The sequence below is a fragment of the Sorghum bicolor genome, chromosome 10, assembly GCF_000003195.3.
Source record: "Sorghum bicolor cultivar BTx623 chromosome 10, Sorghum_bicolor_NCBIv3, whole genome shotgun sequence".
Classification (NCBI taxonomy): Eukaryota; Viridiplantae; Streptophyta; class Magnoliopsida; order Poales; family Poaceae; genus Sorghum; species Sorghum bicolor.
The window spans coordinates 52,224,592-52,249,081 of NC_012879.2; the positions used below are offsets into that span (position 1 = coordinate 52,224,592).

Consider the following 24,490-nt stretch of genomic DNA (forward strand, 5'->3'; position numbering starts at 1 on the left):
ATTAGACTTTCGTGAAAGTTAAGGGACCTAAAGTGGACTTTTTCCTTTTTTGAAAACGTGTAGCACACGGAGTAGTACGTATATGTAGGTCGTACGCTTTTTTTTTCATTTGTGGCCCATGAAGTGATTTTTAGGCCCAATAGCCCATTCATCCATGTCCTAACCCTAGGGCGCCTTCCTTATAAAAACCTAGCTCCATCGTGTTCTCAAACCCTCAGACGCAGTCGGCCGCCACAGACCGGGAGAAGCCGACGCGCCGCCACCGAATCCTCAGATCAGCGGCGAGCCGTAACCGCGCCACTCTGCTGCCGCCCGACGAGGTATTCTGCCGGACGCGCTCGCGCGCGTGCTTCTCTTCCTTCAATTTTCGCTGCGCTTTGAGCTTGTTCGTTTGATGCGCTTTGAGCTTGTTCGTTTGATGCCCAGATCTACTGGGTTTGTCGTCTATGTGTGATGCGCTGAGCCGATTCAAGCACTGGATTTCAAATCAAGTGTTGTTTTCCGCCTCCGCTACCTTTATTTAGTGTCTATGTATGAACATGGCTGCAGTTTGCAACTGATTTGTCGAGCCATAAATTATATAACCGTTACGTTGTTCTAGACTAGATCCAGTTTCCGATCTATGATATTACGTGGTTGAGGCACTTCAATTCTGTTTTGTGTGTATGAACTGAGCTGATTCATGTTCTAAGGTGCTAATCCAAGTTTTCCTTCCGCCACCTCATCTACCCGTAGTATGTACTCCGTATATAAACTTGATTGCAGTTTGCAACTGATTCTCGTCCATAGATTATTACGTTACGTTGCTAATTAGAACCAGTTTTCGATCTCTGATATTACGTTGGTAGGGTACATCCCCTTTGGATTTTCTGGGGTTTGTCTAATTACTGGTTTATTCCCCTATATTTATTTCTAACTGTTTTTATCTGCTATTTTTTATGTAAGCAGCAGCGTAACAGTTTCCTGCAGCCATGGGTAAGGAGAAGACTCACATAAACATTGTGGTCATTGGCCATGTCGACTCTGGCAAGTCGACCACCACTGGCCACCTGATCTACAAGCTTGGTGGTATTGACAAGCGTGTGATCGAGAGGTTCGAGAAAGAGGCTGCGGAGATGAACAAGAGGTCGTTCAAGTATGCGTGGGTGCTTGACAAGCTCAAGGCTGAGCGTGAGAGAGGTATCACAATTGATATTGCCCTGTGGAAGTTCGAGACCACCAAGTACTACTGCACTGTCATTGATGCTCCTGGACACCGTGACTTCATCAAGAATATGATCACTGGTACTTCCCAGGCTGACTGTGCTGTTCTTATCATTGACTCCACCACTGGTGGTTTTGAGGCTGGTATCTCCAAGGATGGCCAGACCCGTGAGCATGCTCTCCTTGCTTTCACACTTGGAGTGAAGCAGATGATTTGCTGCTGCAACAAGGTATGATTCTAGGAATTCCTGTCTAGTCTGGTTCATGATCTGAGATGCCTGTAAATATGTGCTTCAATAGTCTAGGCTGCACTCAATTACACTTTGAATACCACATTTGTGTTCTGATTCAGTAACTAATGTTGGTTGTATTATAAATTTGGCAAAATGAAACACTGTTTACTTACATTGAAAAAGTCTGCTTCCTACATGTTTATTTATGATAGCATTTTTTCTGCATCACTATGCATTCTGCATTACTTTGCATAATCCAGTATAAATTTTTCAGGAATTTTTTCCCAATAGGCGATTGAACTTTGTAATCCACCTTATTTTTGAAATTGTCTGAAGTTGTTGGAATGCTTGCAATGCATATGTAATTGAAGGATATGGGTTTGCTTAAATGTCTTTATATGATTGCAGTAGTAACTTTGTTTACTGCTTTACCTTGTCAAATAGTAATGGGACGCTGATTGCTTTCATTGAATAAGCTATCTACGTTGTACATATGTACGATAGCAATTTATCTGCATTACTTTGTATAATATAATAAGAGTTTTCAGGATAATTTTTTTTCAATAGGTGTTGTAAATTTTTAATCCCACCTTATTTTAGAAATTTTCTTAAGTTGTTGGAATGTTTAAAATGCATATGCAATTAAAGGATATGGGTTTTGTTTAAATGTCTTCATATGATTGCAGTAGTAACTTCGTTTACTGCTTTACCTTGTCAAATAGTAATGGAACACTGATTGCTTTCATTGAATAAGCCATATACATTATACATGTTTATGTATGATAGCAATTTATCTGCATTACTTTGCATAATATAATATGATTTTCCAGGATAATTTTCCCAATAGGTGATGTAAATTTTTAATCCCACCTTATTTTAGAAATTTTCTTAAGTTGTTGGAATGTTTGCAATGCATATGTAATTAAAGGATATGGGTTTTCTTAAATGTCTTTATATGATTGCAGTAGTTAGTTTACTTTGCTTTATATTTTTACGTCCTGCACGAGTTAACATGATCAAATTTGTGAAGTATGTTTATCTGCCTGGTGGTTGTTTCTGTTGACCCCCAACAAATCTCATTCCAAGTGTAGTTGACCAGTTAGTTTTGATTGTTATGTTCTTTGAGTTTTACTGTTTGCTTGCTGTTTATGTAACTTATCTCAATCAACTAATGATATTGTTTTGGTTTTGCTGTGTTACAGATGGACGCCACCACACCCAAGTACTCGAAGGCCCGTTATGATGAGATTGTGAAGGAAGTCTCTTCTTACCTGAAGAAGGTTGGATACAACCCAGACAAGATCCACTTTGTTCCCATCTCTGGTTTTGAAGGTGACAACATGATTGAGAGGTCCACCAACCTTGACTGGTACAAGGGCCCAACCCTGCTTGAGGCTCTGGACTTGATCAATGAGCCAAAGAGGCCTTCAGACAAGCCACTGCGTCTCCCCCTTCAGGACGTGTACAAGATTGGTGGTATTGGAACTGTTCCTGTCGGGCGTGTTGAGACTGGTATCATCAAACCTGGTATGGTTGTTACCTTTGGTCCTAGTGGCCTTACAACTGAGGTTAAGTCTGTTGAGATGCACCACGAGGCTCTCCAGGAGGCCCTTCCTGGTGACAATGTTGGCTTCAATGTTAAGAATGTTGCTGTGAAGGATCTGAAGCGTGGGTATGTGGCCTCCAACTCCAAGGATGACCCTGCCAAGGAGGCTGCTAGCTTCACCTCCCAGGTCATCATCATGAACCATCCTGGGCAGATCGGCAACGGCTACGCCCCAGTGCTGGACTGCCACACCTCACACATTGCTGTCAAGTTTGCTGAGCTGGTTACCAAGATTGATAGGCGATCTGGCAAGGAGCTTGAGAAGGAGCCCAAATTCCTCAAGAACGGTGATGCTGGTATGGTGAAGATGGTTCCCACCAAGCCCATGGTGGTGGAGACCTTCTCTGAGTATCCTCCTCTTGGTCGCTTTGCTGTCCGGGACATGAGGCAAACGGTGGCTGTTGGAGTCATCAAGAGTGTGGAGAAGAAGGACCCAACTGGAGCCAAGGTGACCAAGGCTGCCGCCAAGAAGAAATGATGCGCCTCTGTTTGCTCGTGGGATACCTAGTTGAAACTTCAAAAATATATCGTCATTGCTGTTGCTGTTATCGCTTGAGCAACTAAACTGTGCTGGCAATGTTTGTCTGGTCCATCTAGTACTGTTATTTTTGCTAAAACCAGGGTGCTGTTGAGACTCAATTCTGTTATTTTTGTATCGAACAACGGGTGTTAGCCATATATGGTTGAGTTTTTGTTACTACCGGTGTTGCAGTGTTTTTCTGAACTTATTTTGCTGTTTCTAAATAGCTGATGATTCGCTCGTCGATACCTGTCTGCTGCGTTCAAATTTCTTTTTTCGATCCTTTTGAAGATGCGGTTTGGGAAATACTTGATATTGCGATCTGGGGAATATAAAAAGTATTTCTCAAACCGCATATCAAGTATTTTGCAATACTGTTTTGAAAAAAGTATTTTGGAATATTCTACCGAAAATATTATAAATTATAATGTAGTCCTGAAACTCCCGTGGCATCAAAACCTGTACTTACCAGGAACACTGGCGCGCTGATTTATATTAGAAGTTGCAGACTGAAGTCTTATTAATTCCATCGTAACATAGGAGATTTAATTCATTCAAAGCTAGATAGAATTATTTTTTTAGAAGTTGCAGACTAAACTCCTATTAAAGCATTGCTAAAGGAGCATATACGCTCAAGTTCGTATCTATCACAAACCAAATAATCTGGATCTTTTCAAAAAAAAAAACACCAAATAATCTGGATAGTTGTAGTACTTTGGCATACAAGATAGAATCTTAGCATGTGGTTTATCTTGCAAATTTTGTAAATGGAAATTTGCAACCGTTTACTTCTAACTTTTGAGTATGGCCTTGTTTAGTTCACCCCGAAAACCAAAAAGTTTTCAAGATTCTCCGTCACATTGAATCTTGCGGCACATATATGAAGAATTAAATATAGACAAAAATAAAAACTAATTATATAGTTTACATGTAAATCACAAGACGAATCTTTTGATCCTAGTTAATTTATGATTGGACAATATTTACCACAAACAAACGAAAGTGCTACAGTAGCGAAATCCAAAAAACATTTACATCTAAACAAGGCCTATTTCTATTGATTGTAGCTTATATATACTTTGATCCCTCAAGAGCAAGGTGTCGAGCTGGAGAAAGGAAGAGTTCTTTGGAATGTATTGTTTTTGGAGAGTTCTGGAATGTGTTTGCTGGAACAATAGTAAGGTTAGCTCGACACTGGAAACATGGTTATTGTTTGTTGCTGCTTAAAATATGGCCTGCTTAAAATATGGCCTGATAGCACAGGAAACATGGCAGTTGTTTTGTAGCTTAGAAACGTGGCTGTTTCTGATGCTTGAACACGAGCTAATAGGATGCAAGATAACATGGTACTGTACATGATTGGTCAAGTAGAAGATTCCTGATGTGCCACTGAAAACAACTTTCCTTTAGTTTTAACTTTTACCATCCACTTTAGCTTCTTTTACGTTTTTTTTTGCAAAATAGACACCGTAGCACTTTCGTTTGTATTTGATAAATATTATCTTATTATAGACTAACTAGACTCAAAAGATTCGTCTCGTAAATTACAGACAAACTATGCAATTATATATATACACACACACACATTCATTTGTATTTAGTAATTATTGTCTAATCATGTACTAATTAGGCTCGAAAGATTCGTCTCGCAAATTATAGTCAAACTGTGTAATTAATTATTTTTTATCTATATTTAGTGTTCAATGCATGCTTCCAAAGATTCGATATGATGAGAAATCTTGATTTTTTTTTGGAAACTAAGGGTATGTTTAGATCCCTTTAAAATTCTAAAAGTTTACAAGATTCCCTGTCACGTCAAATCTTGCGGCACATGCATGAAGTATTAAATATAGATAAAAAAATAACTAATTGTATAGTTTGTATGTAAATCCTGAGATGAATTTTTCGAGTCTAGTTAGTCTATTGTTGGACACTATTTTACAAATACAAACAAAAATACTACAGTATCAAAATTCTAAAATCTTTTGCATCTAAACAAGGCCCCACCAACCCGCCTACTGCAGCACATAGGAATCCCATCCCACCATCTCTCCTAATATTAATCTGAAGCTCCGCCCTAAATAATATACTTCCATTCTAAAATAACCGTTATTTGTGTTTTCTAAAAGTAACTTTGAAATATTAAAAAATATCAATATTTATGGTATATACTTTCCCCGTCCTGAAATAGAGTGCATTGTAACTTTTAAAAATTGTATTGGAATACAACGCATTCTACGTAACAACTATATTTCGATTTGACAAGGTTTGTTAAAAAAGAAGTCATCATTTTAGGGAAAACTCTATAATTAGAATAATATATGAGTACATGTGTCATTTGAGTGTTTCTTTAGATTGTCTTAAAATTTATAGAACACATAGGTTTATAGGACATAGGGAGTAATTAATATCAATAGAAAGATCTTTGAATCTAGTTATTTAACAAATTTATGAGAGATAAAAATATTGCACATATTTTCTACAAATTAAGTTAAACTTGTAACACAAAACCAAAAAACAGTTAATTTAGAACACAGAGAGAGACACTGTTTAGGACTACAACTGGCTTTTGAGTTCTTGCTTATGACCGTAATTTCCGCAAAAAAAAAAAAAGGAGATCATGCCCACAAAAGGAAGATAGCAGCCGATAGCCAGTTCTAACCACGATCGGTGAGGATTATAGGCTGCTACCTTCCTTTCATGGTCACAAGTAACAAATCAGAAATCAGTTGTATTTTCAAGATAACAGTTGTATTATTTAGGGCGAAGCTCCGCAATAATATTAAGATCTGTATATGAATAACTTAGGTGTTTTATATATAATTTTTATGAAAGGAAAATTAGAAAAAAATCAAAGCAAAAAGATTCAGGGAAATATAAACATATATTATTAAATCTCTAATTCAGGTATCAAGATTCTGTTCTATTCAGAAAGGTTAATAATTGAGCAAACAGGAAACATCCTAAGGAAGGATAATGGGCTCAGTTTCCATACGCCTTAGGCCTTATTTAGATCCAAAAAGTTTTTAAATTTTAACAATTATAGAGTAACTAGGTTTAAAAGATTCGTTTTGTGATTTATAATCAAATTATATAATTAGTTTTTGTTTTCATCTATATTTAACAATCCATACATGTGCTGCAAGATTCGCTATGATAGAAAATTTTGAAAAGTTTTTGTGACCAAGGCCTTAAAAGTACTCCTTTCTCCATCACGAGATGTGGAGGAGCACGCGGCGGCGGTGATTCGGGAGAGGCTCTGAAAAGACTCGGGCTTGTTTAGTTCTATTTTTTTTTAAAAAAAATGGATACTGTAACGTTTTCATTTGTATTTGATAAATAGTATTTAATATGAATGAACTAGATTTAAAAGATTTATCTCGCAAATTACAAATAAATCATACAATTAGTTATTTCTTTTATCTATATTTAATGTTCCATGTATATATCTAAGATTCAACGTGACGAAGAATTTGAAAAATTTTACAAAATTTTTTAGACCTCGATGCGGGTGCACCGTTTTGGTGGCTCGATCAAAATCCTATGACGTGACGTGAGAGACGATGCTACATGTCTATTATAGCAGGCTAAATTTTCGCTGGTAAGGTATGACTGAAAATATCGTTCGCTAATTTATTATAACAACAATGCTGGCTGACAGAAAAAATATGATTTATATAAGATAAACAAAAAGAGCCTTAATCCTCCATTGAAAAAAAATAAGTGAACGCTACTGCATTTTCCCAAGGGTCATATGTACGGCCCAGATAGGAACTCGTCAAGTCATCAACAAATCTGACGGCGCACGAAGCCGCTTAGGATTCAAGCTAACCACCCTTGCAACCGCGGCGCAGGCGGTCGCGTCGAACGCAAGCAGACGACGGCACGGCGCCCCTATATATACAGCCACAGCCACGGCGGCGATCACCTCCCCACCCAGAACCTCCTTGTCGCCGGCGATCGATCCTTCTAAATCCGTCGCCCACCCAACCTCTCCTCCGATCCCGTCGACTCGCGCTCCGAACCTCGGAGGCACGGACTCGACCCCAATGGTGCGCTCCTTTCTTGAACCCTTTGCTTCCGTGTCAGGGTTTGATTTCGTCGTATTTGGTGTGCGAGACCGACGTTGCTGTCGAATCTTGATCCGTTCCGATCTGCCGTCCCAGGCCATCCTAGTTCCTAATGCTATGTTTTTTTTTTCTTCTCTCGTGCTGATTTGTTGATTTTCGTGTACGAACGCAGGCTCTGCCAAACACCCCGCCTGTGGACTTCCCCAGCTTCAAGCTTGTCCTCGTTGGCGACGGTGGCACTGGTAAGGCTCTTGATCTTGTTATTAGCAGTTTATTATCGGTAGCGCTTCAATGTTGCCCAAATTTTGTCATAACTGTGCCTCTCTTGTTTATGCCATCTTGCAGGGAAGACGACGTACGTGAAGAGGCACATCACTGGGGAGTTTGAGAAGCGATACGAACGTGAGCAGCAAACATTTAAGTTTTTTCTCGTATATATATATATATATATATATATATATATATATATTAGCACGATTTCGGGTTCTTGGGGGAGGGCATAGACCTCTTGCTGTTTAAGATTCTCGCCTAACTGTCTGATTGATCTGTTCGTTCTTGATCTGCTTGACGATTTGCAGCAACAATCGGGGTGGAGGTGCGCCCTCTCGACTTCACCACGAGCCACGGCAAGATAAGGTTCTACTGCTGGGACACGGCCGGCCAGGAGAAGTTTGGTGGCCTCCGTGATGGATACTAGTAAGAACCTTACATCCAACTAGTTCTTCGCTTCATTCAGATGTTGCAACTTGACACTTAGAAGTTGCCATCCTGATTTTTTTAGCTAGTAAGTTCAGAGGAAATGTTTTGGACAATTAATCTGATGGGCCCTATTTACAACTATTAGTCGAATGCTAACTACATTACAATCTTTTGCTTCACATTGTGTGGTCTTATCAAGAACAAAAATCAATGATTATTTGATAGCATCGGTTGCGTACTCACAATGTAGATCAACATGGAGATCAGCTTGAGTAGCTTGAAATGGTAGAAATCAATGCAATAAATGTCATCAAGTGGTGTTTTTGAGATTTTTTTGATGTTAGCTTCTGAGTTACAATGAACTCTAGATGATCTGGTGATCCAATCCTCAGAGTTTAATATTTTCTCATGCAAGCTAAGTTGCTAACTGATGTAAGCTAATAAACAAAGACATTTAAACGAATAAGCAAGCTAATAATTCCCGGAGGAAACAAATTTGCTCATATATTCAAGGGTTAATATTTGCTCATATGTTCTAATCAATCAATGCAGCATCAATGGTCAGTGTGCCATCATCATGTTTGATGTCACCTCAAGGATCACCTACAAGAATGTTCCCACCTGGCACAGGGACATCAGCAGGTAAAATTTTTTGCCTTTTGAATTGCTCACATGCCTCTTGTTTCAGCGTCCTTAATTGGTCTGGTACATCTTTTATTGTGCATATTAGGGTGTGTGAGAACATCCCGGTTGTCCTGTGCGGCAACAAGGTGGATGTGAAGAACCGGCAGGTGAAGGCCAAGGCAGTGACTTACCACAGGAAGAAGAACCTCCAGTACTACGAGATCTCTGCCAAGAGCAACTATAACTTCGAGAAGCCTTTTCTCTACCTTGCAAGGAAGCTCGCAGGGTGGGTATTGTCTGTCATTTTGTAGTAACTAGCAAATCTACATTGTACCATCTGCCCGATTTTCTCTTGATTGCAATGCTATGGTATAGCAACACCAAACGATTGGTGATCTGATGCATGACTGTAAATGCAGGAACATGGACGTCAAGTTCGTCGAAGAGTTAGCCCTCGTCCCTGCCGACGTGACCATCGACGTTGCTGCACAGCAACAGTAAGTCATTATTCAAGCAAACATGTACCTGACGACGACACTGATTTACCATGCTAGCTGCATACATTGCTTATACTTTATAATAATAACGCTGAGTGCTCCTCTGATCCTGTAATGTGTTTGATGGCATGCAGGATTGACAAAGAGATCGAACTTGCTGCAGCGATTCCCCTGCCGGATGAGGACGATGATAACATGGATTGAGCTCAGCTAGATGCTGTGTCAGGCTGCCTTGGTTTAGTTCTAGCTTACTAGTGTGTGGATGGTATTAAGAGTGACACATCTCTTTTGGAATTTCAGTTGTAGCGTCAGTAGTAGGTTAGTAGCTATCGGCTGCTTTAGTGGTTGTTACTGTGTGTCGTCTCAACTCTCAAGGAGACATTTTAGTCTTGGTTGAGTTGTTGGCTTGCTGCCTGAGGAATCTGATGGAATTCAAATAGGAACGATAAGTTCGTTCATGCTTTATTGTTATTCTGGGCAGCTTGGACTCACGGGTTGGAAGCTGCGCAACAGGCAATAATGGTTTCGTGTAGCTAGATAGTGTATCTTCTATGATTGTCTTTTTTGTGGTGTGGCTCACATTACATATTAAGGCTAGAGAGAAGGTCCAATTTATTTAATATATTTTAATTTAAATGGGAATGGTAAGTTACTATAATTTCGTTTAGGCTTCATTCTGGGGCAGGGTGGACTCATGGGTTGCAAGCTATGCGTATGGCCATAGGAACGAATTAACCTTGTTTTTAACTTTCATTCATGTTCATAACCAAATAAAAAAAGCATGTCCTTTTCCCATGTCAACCAAATAAGTAGAGCGATTCGGTAAACTAGGTGCATAGGACGAGAAAAGACAAGCATGTCCTTTTCACACGTGGACCAAATACGTAGAGCGATTCGGTAAACAGGTTACAATTCGGTAAACTAGGTGCATAGGACGAGATAAATAGGTTACAATTCGGTAAACTAGGTGCATAGGACGAGATAAACATGTTACAATTCGGTAAACTAGGTGCATAGGACGAGAAAGGGGTAGAGGCAATGGCTTCATGGCACCACAACTACATGGCATTGAGAGCAAAGTTATGGTGGTGGTAATACATAATCATGCTTGTAATGGAAAGATTAAGGTATGTAGTTGGGGTCGTGACACATCTATCTTTAAAAATCAGGCCTTCCCATTTTAGCAAACTGTACCATCTAGTTTCATCAAGACAGACCGACGAACGCTAGCTTGCCCAAAGAAGGATCCCACCAGAGCAAGTGCATCTTAGATTGCACTAACATTGGCGAAACAGCTAGCGCGCCTTCAAACATTGTCGAGACAATAAGAATATGGTTTGAAAGAAATACAGGAAAGTGGAATTAAATGGAAATACGGAAAGGCCAACAAGATTGAGGTTTGATTCATTTGTCACTTATATTTAAAGGATGGAGATATCTACACCAGTTAGGAGGCAAAACTCCTACAAACAAGTGTCAAATTGTAACTCTAGGATCCTCCGGTTTGATGAACTGAATAATATCAATTGTCATAACTTTTGTATCTAAATTTAAATTGGTTAATTAGATACGAATTTTAGTTATCTCAGCAAAAGATATGCACTATGGAATCAAGAAGTCCAGTATGCAATTTTACTCCATATCCAAAACCTGAGCTTCTTATTTTCATGGAATGACCGATGCTACAAATTTTAGTTGCCGATACATTGAGTCTTATGCACTGATCAGTTTAGCCCAAAAGTTTAAGTTGTTAGGAAAAGATGGACTCAATTATAGTTTCAAGTCTCTCCCTTACGTGCAGGCAACCTAGGGCCTCAAAAGTGGAAATATAAGGCGACTGTAATTATTATTTTTTAATTATGATGTAAGGATTTAAACTTAAGACCATGGTTTTGATATCATTTTGAGTTGCATGACTGATCAATTCAACTCAAAAGCTTGAAGACAAGTTGAGGCTATCAGAGGATATAGGTGATGGGTGGGTGATGAAAAAAAATATAGTTCATAGCTATGATACCATATTGAGTTATGTAGTGGTCTGTTCAAACGAAAAAACTTAATCTCAATTATATCATATATAGACGAATACCCGAATTGATGGCTAGCTGCAAGCACAAAGACAAGGCACATGATAGACGACGGGCAATATATAGGCCTATTCAAAATCATACAAGCTACGAAGAATAGAGTGTGGTACGAAATTCCTCAGTCCTGTCCGAGAGTACGTCCACCGCTTGAACGAGTGCTGGACCGGTCCGAGACACGACTGGGTGATGACGAGGTGGATTCTCGTACACTGTCTCTTGCTGTATTCCTCGTGTTGGAAGTGACAAAAGAGCGTCTCCCTTGGGTGTCACTCTTCACCGACGAGTCCGCCGTCCCATCACTAGCCGATGAGTGGCCTGCTGGAGTGTTTCCACTGACGGACGACGAAGATGTGGTACTCGACCGGTAACTTCCTCTGAAAATACTAGGCTGTCCGTACGTCGCCACGGGAATCTCCAGCGGGAGCTCCGGCAAAGGCGCCTCGAACTGCAGCACGCTCATGGCCTGCCTGATGGAAGGCCTGGACGCGCGGTCTGGGTGCACGCACCAGAGCCCCACCACCAGCGTCCGCTCCATCTCCAGCACGTCGTCGGCGTCGTGCAGCCGCGCGTCGGCGACGCCGAGGAGCTCGCCTCTGCCGTACATGTCCCAGACCCAGTGCACGAGCAGCACCTTGTCGTCGTCGTCGTCCTCCTGCGGGACGACGGGCTTCCTGCCGCAGGCGATCTCGAGGAGGACGACGCCGAAGCTGTAGACGTCGGACTGGGCGCTCGTGCGGCAGGTCACCACGCACTCCGGGTCTATGTACCCCTTGGTGCCGGCGAGCATCGTGGTGTGCGCGGCGTCGCTGTGGTTGACGAGGCGGGCCAGGCCGAAGTCGCCGAGCTTGGCGTTGAACGAGGCGTCCAGCATCACGTTGCTCGGCTTGATGTCCCGGTGCACCACGCACTGCTCCCACTCCTGGTGAAGGTACAGGAGAGCGGAGCCCATGCCAAGAATGATGTTGTACCTGACGCCAATGCAAAAAAAAATGGATGTAAAATTCTTGAAAACTAGTAAAATAGCATCAATTGAACAGATTAGTTAATTTGATTGATTGATCATGTCCATATATACCTGACTGGCCATGTTAGAATGTCACTCGTGCTGTAGAGATGGTCGTCGAGGCTGCCATTCGTCATGAGCTCGTACACGAGCAGGAGCTCGTCGGCCTCGTGGCACCACCCAACAAGCTGCACGAGGTTGCGATGCCTGAGACGGCCTATGATGGTCACCTCGGAGATGTACTCCTTCCTCCCTTGTCTCGACGTCTTGGAGACCCTCTTGATGGCTACATGGAGCCCCTGGTCCTGCAGGTACCCACGGTAGACTGATCCGAAGCCGCCCTCGCCGAGCTTCTCGTCGTCGGAGAATCCGTGTGTCGCCTGTGACAGTTGGGTGTAGGAGAATCTTCGAGGCCCTGTCCCCTTCTCAAACTCGTCGTCCATGTCTGTGCCTTGTGGTGCCTCTTGTATTTGTTTCGCACTCTGCCTTTTTAGGTATCTGCAATAGCCGAGGCACACGCACACCGCTACGACAAGCAGAACGGCGATCCCGGTGGATACCAGTCCGGCTATTAAGCTTATGTTTTTCATCTTTGTAGTTCTGTTTTCTGTCATTTACAAACACATTAAATTAGATGCATAAAGTCTAAATAGTAGTGTAATTACATAACCACAAATCAGTTACAGATGCTTACAAAAAATTGTTTGCGATAAATGTCGTTCGCGGGACGAGCCACGAACGAGAGAGGGGGGACGGAAAACGCGAGGCCCCCAACCCTATGAGCCTCCGCGCCGCCGCCGCCGGCCGCCGCGCTCTCCTTCCCCTCTCCCACCTCCATCTCCCCTTGTGCTCACCCCCGGCCCAAATCCCCCCCCCCCACCGATTCGGCCCCTGGCGCCGCCGGTGACGGCACCGGCTGCCTCTTCGGCACCGACAGCTGCCACCGCCACCTGCCCCGCATCCCCGTCCCCTCCCCCTTCCCACCCTCCCCCGGTGCAATCCCTAGGGGCCAGATCGGGCCGACCCCTAGCTCGTCGCCGGCGGCGGCAACAGCGACCCTCATCCCCGTCTCGGCCGAGTCCGCCTCTGCCAGATCTTGCACCGCCGGGCTGCGGTGCACTCCTCCGTCCTCACCACTGCCGATGTCATACCCATACCGTGACGGCGTCCTGCAGCAGCTGCACCTTCCTGCGGGTACCGCCGTCAATGCCGTTGTTGCTGCCTAGCGTCTTGACGGTGGTGCCACCCCCGCTCCCGCCTCCCCACGGCCACGGCTAGAAGGTGTCGCTGCCTGCGCAACGCGTGGAGGCCGGAGCTGGGGCAAGCGCTACCCCCGGTGCCTCTGACCTTGACGCCTTCCTCGTTCGCCCGTCCGCCCTCGCTTCGAGCCCGTCGTCCACCCTTTATCCCATGCTGCCCCTTTCCTTCTGGGTGGTAGCATCGCGGGTCGCTCCAAGGCACGTCGTTGGGCAGACGATGACTCCGATGTGGAAGCCACATCCATGACCCTCTACCTAGACACTGTTCGTCGGGAGCCGCTGCCAGCGTCGATGCTACCTCTGTCCTTGCCGCACGCTCAGACTCGTCTGGGGTTTCAGGGCCGTGACATGGTGGACGTGGCCGGCCATGTCCCCAGCTGGTGCACGGCCTTCCTGCTCGGCCATTGGACAGTCGTATCCCCTTCCGCCAACGCCTTGGTCGCTGCAATAGAGTCTCCGCCCCCAATGCCGATGGGTGGCGGGAAATCCTCCCACGACAGGAGACACAACCTGCGACCGTTGCGGTTGAGCTTCGCCATAAGCAACTCCTGTAGGCCCGGGAGATCCCCTCGGAGCTCCACAACCGATGCCTTAATTGTCTCTCCTTGTATCGTGTCGCAAGTTGTTGGTTGCCACGACGTTGCCTGCGGTGCCATGGCTACCATCATCTCGCCAAGGATTGCAAATGGCCAAGGTCTGCGAAGACGATGAAGGATGCCAACCTGACACATCGCAGCCCTCTAGCCATCCTGGCACCGCGTGGCGTGGATGGGGCTGCTCATGAGGCCATGGTGGACGCCGGCAGCGCCCGCTGCCGCTGACACCGTCGAGTCATCGCCGACGTTGCTAGAGTATGCCGGCGACATAGACCATCACCGCTAGTGGCGGCGACAACACTGACCCTGCTATTGATGCTGGCTACCTCGAGCTAGATCCACTAGTGTTGGAACTGTGCACGGGTTCGGTGACACCCACATGGATTGACCCAATGCTTGAGGAGTTCGTTGTCTCACGTCAGGAGGCTCGACCTCTGTTGGACATCAGTTCTCCGATGACTGTGGCTCAAGACACGATAGATCCACCTCTTCAGACGAGACCTTGTGTAGTTACGGATGAGGTGGCGCTCACGGCGGATCCTACATCGGCACGGGATGGTCACCGCTCGCCTGATCCATCTACGTTGATGAATGACACATAGCTGGTTACCCTAGCCCTAGCGGCGTGACACCCACGCTGCGCGAGGCTGCTCAACGTCTCCCATGATTTTTGGATGAGGTGCAGGTCAAGCGAAGGTCGCTCTTGCTCGCATCTCCACCACGGCAAAATGTGGCAACCAAGAGGGCCCTGACGATAAGGGTCAGGAGCAGATGGATTGCTATCCAACCATTGTCGCACATACCAACCTCCAAGCGAGGCAAGGCACTCCTTAAGCAGAGGTTGGGCATCGCGTCGCCGAAAGCTTTGACTTCACCTGCGTCCAAAGTAACACTTGACGACATTCACAGTGGAAACTTGACAATGGGCAGGTGGATGCTCTTGACGCGCTGTTCCTAGCATTCAACGGGGTCACTAGGGAGCTCTCGTTGCTGTGCTTGCACGTTTGGTTGTTACAGTTATGTAATATCGAACCTGGGAACAAGGTTGGTCCATACGTCACACCACCTAGCGCGTTTGATGAGTGTCATTTGTATGACAAACTTTTTTTTTCTTAAATGCAATGATATGTAAATATTTTGCGTATTCGAGAAAACAAAATTGTTCGCAGATTATGAATTTAATTTCAACAAAAGCAATACATTATGTTTAAGGATGAAAACAGTCGGGGTCAAAAAATACTCGTAAATTGTTTTCTACTTTTACGAAAGTCAGACACGAAAACGAACACGAACTTAAGAAATATCGAGAATTTCAAAAATGAAACAATTTGAGTAGATTTATGTCAAACACGGCCGATATACGAAAACTCAATATGTAATATCGACCTGTGGTATCAAATGTATGATTAAGTACATGCACGACCAAGTTCAAGGCTATATAATAATTAAAAAATGTATGATTCTTGGTCTTAGGTATTTAACACAATATCCCACACATAAATACAAGTCTAGAACAAGCAATTAATAGCGAGTTGGATAATACGAATTAAAATTAAATGTACCAACTAGCATACTATCTTAGAATCTAAACTAAAATTAATGGTATAGAAATATGAACTTAAACAGAGAGGACAACACCTCGTGAGGTCGACTAAGTATCGTAAGTAAGGATAACTGGTACTGGCCACCAATAGAAAGAACGTAGCTACATAGTGAGTAGCTGGTAATTGGGCTATGTGACCCAGTGGTGAAGCTAGAGCAAATCAGAGGGGAGTGCAGTTAGCTTGTGTGTGCATATACATGAGTTTTAGGGGGTGTATATATATATAGTAAAATCTTAATTAAATCTACTGTTTTTTGTAATTTTTGGGGGTGCATTTGCACCCTCTACTTACACCACAGCTTCGCCCATGATGTGACCCATGCACCTGGCTATTTTTTTAAACCAAAATTTAAATTTGAAATATTTTAAATTAAAAATAGAAAAGTATGGTTAAAAATATTTAAAATATTTTTTATTTTTATATTTAAAATACGAAAACAAAAACAGTAAAGTCAAATAAAAAATACAAATTTAATCGAATTAAATATAAAAAACGACGCGAGTCGTTTCGTTGTCGTCTTTAATTACGTTCGTGGGCCACGTATGATCCAACTACTGACCAACATGAAACGGTAATAAAGTCATGATGACGAGAAGTATCCTTTCCTTTTTTTTTTCTACTAGCATATCTAAAGATAATATAAAGAAGGTGAAATAAAGCGAGAAACAGGGATAGACACTTACGGGTCTCGTTGACGACGACGCCGGTGAGAGTGGACTCGAACGACCAAGAAAGGATCTGGTGGCGTTCGATGAAATCTCCGGTGGCTCCCGAGAACCCGACCGCCGCGTCCGGCGGCAGCCCGGCGTCCTTGAAGTCGACGATCGCGCTGACGTTGTAGAGGCCGAGCTCCGGCAGATCGTCGAAGCGAAGGGTCGCCGACAGCGTGGTCATGTCGGCGTCGTATCTGACCCACGCCGACATGGTCCCGTTGAAGCTCCCGGCCGGCAGCGCCATGTACGCACGGGACGTGATGTTATTGACGTCCACGCCAAGATGGTTCGCGGTGTTGTTGGGGTCCCAGCCGTCGTTCCTGAACGCGTCGAACTCCACGGCGACGGTCGGCGGGAAGACGGTGTTCGCCGGGTTGTTGGGGTTGTTGAAGAGACCGAGGAAGCCGCCTGTGGAGTCACCCGGCAGGTTCGGCGGCCACGGCCCGACGTAGAACGCCATGCCGTCGGCCTGGTTGGTGCTGTTGTGCGGCTTGATAGCGAAGGTGAAGTTGGAGGTGAAGCTGGCGACCTTGCCGGCGTCGTCCCAGAGCTGCACCGGCTGCCTGTACGCCACACGGCCGGTGCTCCAGATGGTGTCGTTCGTCAGGTCGATCCGGTCGCTGCCACCACTGGCGTCAGACATGTACTTGATGTCAGCGCTAGTGAGGACGCCGGGGATGGAGAAGTTGTAGTCGAAGCTAAGCGAGGTGACATGGGCAACATAGACACAGAGCAGGTAGGCGAGGCTGAGGAGGAGACTGCTCCCGGAACCCATAACCATGGCCATGGCCGGTGGCTATTACAGTTACAGCTAGCTCTTCGTGCAAGTATATGATTTTATCAAGCTAGGCTATAGCCTGGTGGTTGGTTTCTGCATGCAGACCAGGGGTCTTTCTTTTAGTCGCCTTTGGTGTTTGGTCTCCGCGTCTGCTATCGGCCGGCTTCAATTGAATTTAAACAAAATAAAACTAATTCGGCCGGCCGTACGGTCTGTGGGTAGCTAACGTCACACATGATTATTATCTTCGATGTGCAAAAGTATTTGAATTCCAACAGATTCCTCAAACAGCAAGGCAACAACTCATCAAGTACAAATATCTCCTTGAGACGGATACACATCAGCAACCACTAAAGCAGCTCATAGCTACTAGTAAGGTTGAATAACGAGCCGAGCTAATTTGACTTAGATCGGCTTGTTCTGCCTTGTTAGGATAATAAACTAGCTCGGCTCGACTCGTTATTTTAACGATCTAGAAAACTAGCTTGGCTCGGGTCGCTACGAGCTCAAGCTGGCTGAGGAGGAGACTGCTCTCGGAATCCATAACCATGGCATGGCCGGTGGCTATTACAGCTAGCTCTTTGTGCAAGTATATGGTCACATACAGATATTTTTATCAACCTAGGCTACTGGTGGTTGGTTCCTGCAGACCAGGGGTCGTCGTCGTTTAGTCGCCTTTGGTCTCCGTCTGCTTATCAGCCGCCTTGAAATGAATTAGAACAAAACAAAGCTAATTCGGCCGGCCAATACGGTCTGTGGGCAGCTAACGTCACACATGATTATTATCTTCAATGTGAAAAACTATTGAATTCCTATTTGAATTCCATCAGATTCCTCAAGCAGTAAGGCAACAACTCATCAGGTCCAAATATCTCCTTGAGACGGACACACATGAGCAACCACTAAAGCAGCCCACAGCGCTACTAGCCTACCGCTGACACTACAACTGAAAATTCCAAAAGAGATAGATATGTCACTGTCACTCTTAAAACCATTCACACTGCTTTGGTCAAAAGCACGCTTTCAGCAATCCCCGTGCATACGGCAATGGCGGTTTGCCTATCGCAGTGGGCTCTTGGAAGAATTGATAAGATTCGCCGTGGCTTCATCTGGACCGGAACGGCGTCTGCCTCTGCCGGCCGGTGCAGGGTGGCCTGGCCGGTGGTCTGTCGACCAACCGAGCTGGGAGGGCTGGGCGTCGCTGACCTGCAGCGTGCAGGATTGGCGCTGCGCCTAAGATGGCCGTGGTTGCAGCGGACCGACACGCGACGACCATGGCTTCGGCTTCCTGACAAAGTTGAGAAAACAGCCACAGAGTTCTTCAGGACGGCGACGGTTGCCGTGGTGGGGGACGGCTGCACCACGCTGTTCTGGGTGGACAGCTGGATTCATGGGTCCTGCATCCGCTCCCTGGCGCCGGCCGTCTTCGATGCTGTGCCCGTGCGCAGACATGGCGTCTCGGTGGCCAATGCACTTCACAACTCCAGATGGGTGCGCCACGTCACAGGCCCGCGTTCTGCGCGCCTTATTGCAGAGTTCGTCAACCTCAGCAACATCATCGACCGGACCATCCTCACCCCGGGAACGCCCGACACCTTCTCCTGGCGGTTGAGTGCCGATCAGGCGTACTCGGCGTCTTCAGCCTATGGGGCAATGTTCATCGGATGCTCCCGTCCTGTGGGAGCGCGGCAGCTTTGGAAGACGTCGGCGCCTCCTTGTGTGCGGCTGTTCTTCTGGCTGGTGATGCATGGCAAGTGTTGGACGACGCATAGGCGCTGGCGCCATGGCTTGCAAGACGACTGCGCCTGTATCCTTTGCGACCAGGAGGACGAGACGATGGACCACCTGCTGCTTGGGTGTGTTTTCAGTCGCGAAGTCTGGCAGCTCTGCCTCGTGGCGTTCTTCTTGCAGGGTTTAATCGTAGTCCGGGAGTGTTCAGCGATGCTCTGGTGGATGGACTCTAGGAAGGGGCTGCCCAAGGTGCTGCGCCGCGCCTTCGACTCGCTTTTCTTCCTGGTAGGCTGGTTCCTGTGGAAAGAACGGAACGCGAGAACCTTTGGTGAGACACCCCGTTCGCCGGCGCTGCTCCTGCAGGCGATCCTCGACGAGGCCGACCTCTGGATCGCGGCCGGGTTTCGACGCCTTTCGGCCCTGGTGTGCCGTCGCTCGTGTTCTTAGCGCGCGCCTGTTGATCCTTGTAGCGCTCTTCCTCTCTACAATGTAGTCTCTTGGCTTTCTCCAGTAGACGTAGGGTTCTTTTCGGTAATCTTCGGATTACTGTGGGGTGTACGGACTCTCTTTCTGCTTAATGAAATACATGCCTTCGCATGTTCAAAAAAAAAAGCTAGAACTAAGCTAAAGCAGCCTGATACAGCATCTGGCTGAGATCAATCCATGTTATCGTCGTCCTCGTCCGGCAGGGGAATCGCCGCAGCAAGTTCGATCTCTTTGTCAATCCTGCTTGCCATGAATTAAAAACGTTACATGATCAGAGAAGCACTCAGCGTTATCATAAACAATGTATGCAGCATGGTAAATCAGTGTTGTCGTCAGGTACATGTTTGCTCGAATAATGACTTACTTTTGCTGCGCAGCAATGTTGATGGTCACGTCGGCAGAGACGAGGGCTATCTCTTCGACGAATTTGAGGTCCATGTTCCTGTATTTACAGCCATGCATCAGATTACCAATCGTTTGGTGTTGCTACCGCATATGCATTGCAATGAAAAGAATGTCGGGTAGATTGTGGCCACAGAATGACGACAATACCTACCCAGCGATCTTCCTTGCAAGGTAGAGAAAAGGCTTCTCGAAGTTATAGTTGCTCTTGGTAGATATCTCATAGTACTGGAGGTTCTTCTTCCTGTGGTAAGTCACTGACTTGGCCTTCACCTGCTGGTTCTTCACATCCACATTGTTGCCGCACAGGAGTACAGGACAACCGGGATGTTCTGACATACCCTAATATATATGCGCAAAAAAAGATGTACCATCAATTCGACCAGGACACCAACAATTCAAAAGGAAAAACTTTTACCTGCTGATGTCCCTGTGCCAGGTGGGAACATTCTTGTAGGTGAGTCTTGAGGTGACATCAAACATGATGATCGCACATTGACCATTGATGCTGCACAAACGTATGACCAAATATTAACCCTTGAAAATGCATCTCACTGTTTTTAGAGTCACAGTCCCGACCCGCTTGCGGAGGCGATGTGTGCGGCTGATGGTCCTCCTGCTTTGGTCATATCCTTCGACCCGATGCTGGAAGAGTTCCTTGCCGCCATGTTCGTCGCGAGCTACTCTGCTGTGGTGGCCGTCCCCCAGGGGTTCATGGAGCCACCTCTGGTGGCGGCTGTCCCCTCGCCTCAGCAATCGGTGCAGGAGCCAGCGCAGCTCACACGTCTCCTTGGGTGGGTCAGCCCAACGTCGAGATTGGCGACGAGACACCCATGCTACGCGAGGTCACTCGGCGCCTCGCACGGTTTCTTGATGAGGCGTGGGTCGTATGGGAGCCACCTTTGATTGCCTTCCCACCTCGGCAGAGGACGTCTGTCAAAAGGCCCCCACCTATCCTAGCCAGGAGCAGTCGGATCGCTGCCCAGCCATTGGCGCACATTCTGGCCTCCAAGTGGAGCGAGGTTCTCCTAAACAAGCGACTAGGGTTTGCTCCGCTGACCGCACTGGTTTCGCCCGTGCCGAGGGGGATACTCGATGCTCTACGTTCCAGGAGCCTGTCGTCGAGCGAGGTGGAGGGCCTGGACGAGCTATTTCCAACGTTCAACAGGCGCACGTGCGAGCTCTTCCAGGAGGACTCGTAAGACGCGACATTGAGCGGATTTTGGTTGACCCATTTATGTAATATCGATCCACATAACTTTTTTTGCTTGGTCGGTTCAACTGTTGACCACCTAGCGCGCTTTTTGCATGTCATTTGTGTTGTATACTCTTTTTTCTTAATATAATGATATGCAGATCTCCCCTGCGTATTCGAGAAAAAAATCGTCTAGTCTCAAATCTTTTATGGATCTCTACCAGTTCTAGTATAACTGTCTCTCTATGGTTACCACATTGGACCTACTCCAGCTGTCATGGCTGCTCTGTGGGTTCATTTGTATCCTCCATGATGAAGCTTGCCTATTTGTTTAAATGTTTTTGTTTATTAGCTTACGTCAGTTAGCAACTTAGCTTGCATGAGAAAATATTAACACATTAGGATTGGATCACCACATCATCTTGACTTCGTTGAACCCAGAAGCTCACATAAAAAAAAAAATCTCAAGAAAATCACTTGACATTTATTGCATTGATTTCTACCACTTTGTGCAACATTGCCTCCCTGCATTGGATAAATTCAAGCTATCCAAACCGATGTCCATGTTGATCTACATTGTAATTACTCAATCGAAGCTATCGAATAATCTTGTTTTTTGTTCTCGATAAGATATTAAGGTCACACAATGCGAAGCAAATGTAATGTACTCCTTTTATTCCAAACTATAAGTCGCTTTTGACTTTTTTGATATAATAGATTTTGCTTTATATATAGATATATGTTATATTTAGATACATAAACATAAAAAAATTCTAGCTTTCGGCGTATTTAGTAGAGGGTTTCTGCGTATCCTGTGTGCGAGACCCACGGCGTATTTAGTAGAGGATTTCTGCTTGCTTTCGACGCGACTGCCTGCGCCGCGATTGGCCGATTGCCGAGTGGCCGCCGTGGGTTAGCAGTTAGGTTCAGGTTTAACAGGAAGTTTAATAATACAGCTTTGGCTATAAGGTTTTTTTTTAGCTTTTTTTAACCCACTCATACAATAATTGTTCACTATTAATACATGACCGACTTATCTCTATCACAAAGTTTCTTGGTTTCTATGTCTAAGCTGGGTGTAAGGTTACAAGCTGCTTCTTCTCTCTCCTCCATTCTCTCCTTCATCTCAGCATTTAGCCCACTTATAACGTATTATAATACTTGCTCTAAGCTGCTTTGTGCGCCGTCCAATGTTTTTGGGGCGTCGCCTAGGCGTCGCCTAGTCGTCGCCTAGGCGACAAGGCGTGCTGGAGTCCATGGGCGTCGCTGGCGCCACGTCCTGCACGGGTAAGGCGTCCGCCTAATCGAATTAGGCGTCGCCTAAGAGTAGTTTGGCGTCAGGCGGACGCCTTATGCCATGCCACCGACGCCGGATGCCAAATCGCTGGGAAGGACGCCAAAATTACCGTGCTCCCGCGGGAAATCGACCGCACACGCGGGAAAAGGACCGCGCTCGCGGGAAAAGGCGCGGGAAATCGACCATGGGGGAACTAGATAGGCCGCGGACGCGGGAAATCGACCGCGCGCGTGCCATTTACCACGACTGCAAGCGAGGTCGAGGGGAGCGGAAAAGAGAAGGCGGCAGGCAGACCGAAGACCTCGAGCTCCGCTTGGCTGCTCGTCGTCCACCGGCTGGTCGCCCTTGCCGTGGAGCCGGCCTTGCATCTCCGCCTGGCCTCCGCACCTGCCGTGGAGCCGCAGTCGCAGTCCGCTCGTCCGTCGTGGAGTCGCAGTCCGCTCGTCCGCCTCCAGTCTTCGAGCCCGCATCTGCTCGCCCGCCTCGAGTGTCCGCCTCCATCGGCCGGTTCAGAGCTGCAGCTGCTCACCCACCTGCGCCTCCGCCTGGTGCCGTGGTATGTCCCCTGCCTCCGCTGTCCTCTCTGTCTCTGGTGTCCCAAAGGCCAAATCTCCTTGACGTGTACTCTGTTTTTCTGAATATAGAATGTCTGTGCAGTTGTGCTCTGTTTTTTCTCTGAATATTGTATGTCTCTTGCTCTGCTTTTGATCTAAATGTATATTGTATGCCTCATGCTCTACTTTTACTCTGAATATTGTATGCCTATGCCTTGTGCTCTGCTTTTGCTCACGCTGCATGTCCTTTGCTCTGAATATTGTATGCTAATGTCTGCGTATGCACTGAAATACTTAATATTGTATGACTCCACATACACTGCTATGGAGTACAACACAAAGCACAACTGCAAAAGGGTCTTTCTTTGATTAGTATATAATGTCTGCCATTCTGTTTGTGTTCTTTCTTTAGTGTGCAATTTTACATAACATAAAGAAGGCACTTGCTTTGATTAGTATGTTACTTTCTTTATTACAGAACCTCTTTATGCCATTTTCCTAATGCTGTTCCTTTCTATTATGTAGCATCCAGCAACATGGCAAGCTCAGTTGAAGCACCTGATTATGATCCCAAGACTGATCCAGCAAGAAAAGCAAAGTCCAATGATCCAGGCTGAAAATATGCCTACTGGCAGGACCCTGCTAGGAGAGACTGGGTGACATGTATCCTGTGTGGACATGAGGGTTCAGGAGGCATAAAGAGGTTGAAGCAACATTTGGCTGGTGGATATGGAGATGTTGTCCTTTGTTCAAAAGTTAGCACTGAAATCAGGAAAGAGATGGAAGCTTACTTGCAAAAGAAGAGAAGAAGACCTTTGTATTTGGATGGTCTTGTGGAGGAGGATGAAGAACCAGAAGATGAAGTTGTGGAGGTGTCAGCAGTAGATGCACAAGCAGCAGCAACAGATGCAAGACCAAAAGTGGCTGCAAAAAAACCAAGTTCTGGGACAGCCGCCAAGAAAAGGCATGCTATCTATCAATTCAAAGCTTCAGCTCCTAGCAGTGTCAATTCAACACCAAAGACACCAAAGGCAACAAAGTCAGTTGTTGCTATGCTTAGAAGAACACCTGAACAGATAGTAGATCAAAGGCGTGTAAAGGACTTTCAACCCACCATTGAGTCCAGCACAAAGACTAAGGAGGAGAAGCAATATGTGGATTTACAATGGGCACTATGGTTCATGGAGTGTGGTGTAGCCTTTAATGCAGCAAATTCAAGGCAATTTGAAATTGCCTGTGAGGCAACAGCCCAATATGGTTCAGGATACAAGCCTCCAACTAACAGCAGCTTGGTGAACCTTTGCTTCAAGAATGTGTTAAGGTGACAAGTGCC

At 45.7% G+C, this 24,490-nt stretch overlaps 3 protein-coding genes and 1 pseudogene across 3 annotated transcripts; 2 read left to right on the top strand and 2 right to left on the bottom strand.

The window, feature by feature from the left end:
* LOC110430915 (elongation factor 1-alpha) lies at positions 180-3,806 on the top strand. The gene is made up of 3 exons (XM_021449136.1): positions 180-320; positions 949-1,433; positions 2,639-3,806. The coding sequence occupies exons 2-3, from the start codon at positions 972-974 to the stop codon at positions 3,518-3,520; spliced, it is 1,344 nt and encodes a 447-aa protein (XP_021304811.1). The 5' UTR covers positions 180-320; positions 949-971; the 3' UTR covers positions 3,521-3,806.
* LOC8082248 (GTP-binding nuclear protein Ran-3) lies at positions 7,406-9,988 on the top strand. The gene is made up of 8 exons (XM_002437193.2): positions 7,406-7,614; positions 7,805-7,874; positions 7,978-8,034; positions 8,211-8,328; positions 8,884-8,973; positions 9,062-9,241; positions 9,375-9,452; positions 9,587-9,988. The coding sequence occupies exons 1-8, from the start codon at positions 7,612-7,614 to the stop codon at positions 9,654-9,656; spliced, it is 666 nt and encodes a 221-aa protein (XP_002437238.1). The 5' UTR covers positions 7,406-7,611; the 3' UTR covers positions 9,657-9,988.
* LOC8082249 (L-type lectin-domain containing receptor kinase IX.1) lies at positions 11,582-17,655 on the bottom strand. Its single transcript, XM_021448799.1, has 3 exons — positions 16,685-17,655; positions 12,615-13,149; positions 11,582-12,507 (listed from the first exon to the last, which is right to left on the bottom strand). The coding sequence occupies exons 1-3, from the start codon at positions 17,499-17,501 to the stop codon at positions 11,658-11,660; spliced, it is 2,202 nt and encodes a 733-aa protein (XP_021304474.1). The 5' UTR covers positions 17,502-17,655; the 3' UTR covers positions 11,582-11,657.
* Positions 19,880-20,612, bottom strand: LOC110431404 (annotated as a pseudogene).

Bases quoted from the DNA above. Each gene is read 5' to 3' on its own strand.
- LOC8082249 (XM_021448799.1), bottom strand. From the start codon at position 17,501: ATGGCCATGGTTATGGGTTCCGGGAGCAGTCTCCTCCTCAGCCTCGCC. The intron at 13,150-16,684 runs GTAAGTGTCTAT...TGTAAATGACAG, and splicing joins CGTCGTCGTCAACGAGACCC to AAAACAGAACTACAAAGATG. The intron at 12,508-12,614 runs GTATATATGGAC...CATTGGCGTCAG, and splicing joins ATTCTAACATGGCCAGTCAG to GTACAACATCATTCTTGGCA.
- LOC110430915 (XM_021449136.1), top strand. From the start codon at position 972: ATGGGTAAGGAGAAGACTCACATAAACATTGTGGTCATTGGCCATGTC. The intron at 1,434-2,638 runs GTATGATTCTAG...GCTGTGTTACAG, and splicing joins TGATTTGCTGCTGCAACAAG to ATGGACGCCACCACACCCAA.
- LOC8082248 (XM_002437193.2), top strand. The intron at 8,035-8,210 runs GTGAGCAGCAAA...GACGATTTGCAG, and splicing joins GTTTGAGAAGCGATACGAAC to CAACAATCGGGGTGGAGGTG. The intron at 8,329-8,883 runs GTAAGAACCTTA...CAATCAATGCAG, and splicing joins GGCCTCCGTGATGGATACTA to CATCAATGGTCAGTGTGCCA.